The sequence below is a fragment of the Helobdella robusta genome (assembly GCF_000326865.2).
Source record: "Helobdella robusta unplaced genomic scaffold HELROscaffold_549, whole genome shotgun sequence".
NCBI lineage: Eukaryota > Metazoa > Annelida > Clitellata > Rhynchobdellida > Glossiphoniidae > Helobdella > Helobdella robusta.
Genome location: NW_008705294.1, coordinates 1 through 4,868, shown reverse-complemented (window position 1 = coordinate 4,868; position 4,868 = coordinate 1). Strand labels below are relative to the sequence as shown.

Genomic DNA, 4,868 nt, shown 5'->3' with positions numbered 1-4,868 from the left:
AACTCTGTATTGTAGGTTTGTAATTGACAATAATTGATTGCTTAGTTAATTTAATTGTTGAAATTATGTTGAAATTTTCATCTTTACAAGTTTTTATCTGGCTTATTTAGTTTGACTTTGTTGTCATTGTGATTAAGATGACTGAGTTTAAAAGATGACTAAATAATATAGTTTATGAAAGGTTAAGAAATGTGGAGATGATATAAGTTAGCTCCAAATTAACCAATGGTGATCAGGACATGGTAAGGTGAGCATTTTTAATTTTTTGGTTGATTTGCCAGTGTGCTACATAGGCAGAATCTCCGAAATTATAAGTGTCTGAGTGTTAACTTTTTTACAAAGAGAAACTTAAAGATTTTACTTGAAATTTGTGAAGATTTTAAAATCGAAATTTATATGTTTATAAAGATTTGCGATTTTTGTCTCCGATAAAAACTTTTAAAAGTATCAGTTGGGAAGGATAAGAAAGAACATGTTACACTATAAAAATAAAAAAAAAGATTATTATCCTTTATTTGGTTATTAAAAGCCTCTAAAGGGGTTTCTATCAAAAATCAAGAATTACTGAATCGAATTTAATGTTGACTTGCAATTGTAATCTTGAGCATTCTTGCAACTTATTGATCTGCAAATTGATGGTGTTGAAGTGATGATAGCTAGAACATTCGATCATATCATTTGATGACCAGGTGCTGACACAGAACTGAATATCCACGATGGTACAGTGAGAGATGTGACGTTTATAAAAGAACAGAATATGTCGAGCGGCAGTCTTCTGATCAGTGGAGGGGCTGGAAACTGTCATATTCACATCACTGATTGCAACACCTCTCAAAACTTTAGGGTTTACTCTGGACACACTGGTCAGTTAGGCGTAGCTATTTTTTCAATTATGTTTTTTTAATTTTTTATTCAAATGCAGGGCACATATATTCACTGTATTCATGGGGAAATTGTACGTTCGTGAGTGGCTCGCAAGACAAGACAGCTCGGTTGTGGGACTTGAGAACATCCGTACCCATTTGTGTTATAAATGCTGAAGGTAGGTAGCTTGGTCGTGTGCTAAATTTGTTCATTTTATTCATTTGTTAAATTGTAAATTTATAAATTTGTAAATTTATAAATTTGTTTATTTATTTGTAAATTTATTATTATTATTATTATTTGTATTTATAAATTTGTTTATTTATTCATTTTATTCATTATTTTATTCATTTGTTCATTCATTTTATTCATTTTGTTAGGTTATTTGAGATTAAATTAGGTTAAGTTAAGTTAGTTCAGCTCAGATTAAGCTTAGGTTAGTTTTCAATTAGTTTTGACCAGATTTTATTTTAATAAGTTCGGCTGGGTTTAGATAGCTTAGATAAGGTTTAGATCGTTTAGTTTAGTTTACGTTGATGTGAATGCGACACCTAAAATTTTGAGCCGATTTGCGCATGTTAATGATGGATGTTCTAGAGGTAGTATGACTTTTTTTAAATTATTGTTATGAACGATTAATTTGAATGATTTACTTGAGACGGATTAGCAGACATGGAAGCAAAATGCCCGTTGAATTTGTCTCGGTTGACACTTTGATCAAATGATTTGGATAGTCAATCTGCTTTGTCTCTACTATTAGCGCTAACGTCTGATGGTGAATCAACGGATAAGAACTGGAACAAAATAAAAGCTACAGGGAACTTTGTTGATCCATCAAAAGCGACCCATAAAATGTTTTACAGTATATTTATTCATCAAAATTTGTTGGAGTATTTCTTAATCTTTCGATTGCTCTCCGGATTCTTCTAACATTATCAGTCACAGCTGCTAGGGCCAAAAGATGTTTTTCAAAGTTAAAAATAATAAAATTGTCTTGAGGTCTCAAATGTGCCGTGATCATTTGGTTGGTCTTGCTAAAAATCGGAAAAGAAATTGCCGGCTAATTGGATATGGGAGAATTAATAAAACAATTTGTTAAGTGTTCCTTAACATGAATTGATTTATTGGTGTGAAGTTTGCTTTCAAATGATTTTTTTAATAAATTAAAATAAGATTGAAGTTAGGATAATCAGATTTTGTTTTATTTTTCAAATCAAAAATGATTGGAGAGGGGTGGCAATAATCATGTTAAAGGCAGGATAATCACTGTTTTTGGCAGAGATGGCGATGACGACGAACTTATGAAATGAATGTGGAAGAATGTTGGCGTCAATACCATGATTATAATGAACACAGGTGGAAGTGCATTCGCATCAGTCTGTGTGGATCCATCGGGTCGATTAATGGCGTCTGGCCATGAAGACGCAAGTTGTATGCTGTGGGATGTCAGAGGCAACAAAGTCGTGCAAGTCTTCAGGCCTCATCATTCAGAAATCAGATCTGTCAGGTTGCCTCATACTTCGTTTCTTTCTCAACTGTTATCCATTTTCAAGCTTTTTTTCTAAAGTTTTATATTTACATCGCTCGGTAATTTATTGACTTTCAATGTATGTAGTGATTTATATTTTCACCTGTATCTTACATCATCAAATAATATTTATTATTACATCCTCAATTAATCAGGTTTTCCAACAATGCAAATTACCTCCTGACAGCTTCGTATGATCAAAAAATTGTTCTCTCTGATTTGCACGGTTTGAATGTTTTAAGATTATTTTTAAATATATCATTAATCTCCCTAAAAATTTTAGTTTCTATATTATTTTTTTATTTTCGGTAAACTTTTTACAGGGACGTTTGGCATGTTCGGAAATCAATAATTGATTGATTGATTTTCGGTAAACTTTTCAGTAATTCTCAGAAGAAATCATCGGCAGCGTTGCACAGTGTGCATGGTGGTCGGAGATTTCTTTCAATTCAAGCCCGTTCACTACATTGCAAACACAGCCACCGCACTATCTCACCATTTTACATTACCAGTTGTTGCACCATGTTACTTTATGACTTCGAATCTAATTACTGTCCTTTTGCCTAAATTAAATATTTTTAAAGATATTGTTATGTAGGTTTAGTGATTTCGACTGTTAATTTAGTCATTAATCTATATATCTTTCATCACCACACTAATTTATGACTGATATCCCAGGTTGTTCATTCAGTGTCTTCACACGCTTTTATATTCTACTGCAGCTTATTTATCAACGTTCCTACTACTTGCATTGATGAACGATGATAATAATAATAATATGTTATTTCTTCAGCACTCTATGCATTGCGTCACATGCACATAAAACGAATTAGTATCGATATCACGTCTAAAGCTTTTTAAAATTAAGCTGCTGAAACCGATAATCTGATTTACTCATAATGCTAATATTTAGGTTTTCGAATCACTGGATCACCATGGCTGAATGATCTTAGCTGATTACTGTCAAATCATTCATTGTTCTTCTAGTTGAGTAAAATTTAGATGGAAATTCTCGTGTCTCTTTGTTGTTCATTGTTGTGCTAGTTCAACGCTTGTGACTTTTACATATTTCATTAGGTGAATTGACAGGAAAATTGCCAAGTGTGGTTGTAGCCGAGCACAAAGACAAAGTGATCCAATGCAAGTGGCATCCGACCCAGTTATCATTTGTTAGTACATCAGCCGATCGCACCGCCATCTGTTGGGGCCTGCCTATGATTTGAATGAAAGGAATGTTTTTTGTTGGGCCCAGGATTTGAATGGAGTGAATGTTTATTGTTTGTTTTTGTCCTCTCTGATTATAATTGAATGTTCATTGTCGGAGATCCGTAATGTGATTTGAATGAATGTTTTCTGAAAGTAGTTTTGAATGATTTTATTGATTAGAAGAGAGCATCATCATGAATGTGAATTTTTGAACATTACGTCCCGAAGGTTGTGAAGTTTTTATTTAAATATCTTCACTGACTGCCTACTACTGAAATCTTTGTACTTGCTTTCGAAATAGATTGCATGGTTCGTTATTTCAATCTCTGTGCTGGCCAATTTTACTTCCTTGGTCATTATTTGCATTAACAGCGTACATATGCCGTGTTGATATTACATCATTTTGTAATCAAAATAATTTTAACTTGATATATCCAGTGTCTATAATCAAATAAAAAATTAACATTTTTGTCATATAAATATAATTGTTAATACTTTTGACTCTTAATTTTTTTGTAACAGATGGTATTATTTAAAGTTTTTAAATTTTTGTCATCCTAATGTTAGAAACATTTTATCATTTGTTTTCTAGTCAAAGTATTTCTTCAAATACTAACATTCAACACATTTTATCAATCAAATAGATGGTTTTTATAAATAAGACGTGTAATTGTTGTCACTTATACATCAAAGTAATTTCAAGAATCTCCGTTACAAAGTCTTTAAAAACTTCACTTAAGTCTGCATTACCGTCAGTGTATTGGAGTCAAATGAACGAAATTCCTATATGAATTTAAAGAATTTTGGACTGAAAATAACTCTGCTGGTCGTAACTTTTTAAATAAAATTGTAAAACAAAAGTTGAAAAAGTCTGAACCCGGGGTTGGAGTCGGTGTCGAAAAACTTTCAATCAAGGAGTCACGGCGTAGGACACGACGCCTTGGTTAAAAAAAGTAAATTGATTTTTTTTCTCAGCTGGGTTTCATTTCTGTTGAAGACCTTATTCTAATACGTCACAATTATTGATAACTTTTTAAAACCAAGAACTAAAGTTATAATATTTGCCGGTGGATCCAGAATTTTGCGGTGGGTAATGATTTTAAAGTTGATGATCTTTTAAAAATCGTCGTAAATTCCAGTTTATTCCTGTTTCGGAGGGGAAGTGGTTTTCAAAATTTTTAGTTGAGGACGTTTTTTATACTAATTTCCGTTTACTTCGATATTATATTACACCGAAACTTCAGCATTTACTTTTTTCAAGGTCTGGTGA

General features: G+C 32.2%; 1 protein-coding gene across 1 annotated transcript; it reads left to right on the top strand.

Moving 5' to 3' along the window:
• Positions 1-688: 688 nt before the first annotated feature.
• HELRODRAFT_92798 (hypothetical protein) lies at positions 689-3,615 on the top strand (the record flags this gene model as incomplete). The annotated part of the gene is made up of 5 exons (XM_009028341.1): positions 689-863; positions 923-1,014; positions 2,184-2,371; positions 2,548-2,618; positions 3,470-3,615. Coding segments are annotated over 5 exons (672 nt in total), but the record flags the coding sequence as incomplete, so codon positions are not given.
• Positions 3,616-4,868: the final 1,253 nt, after the last annotated feature.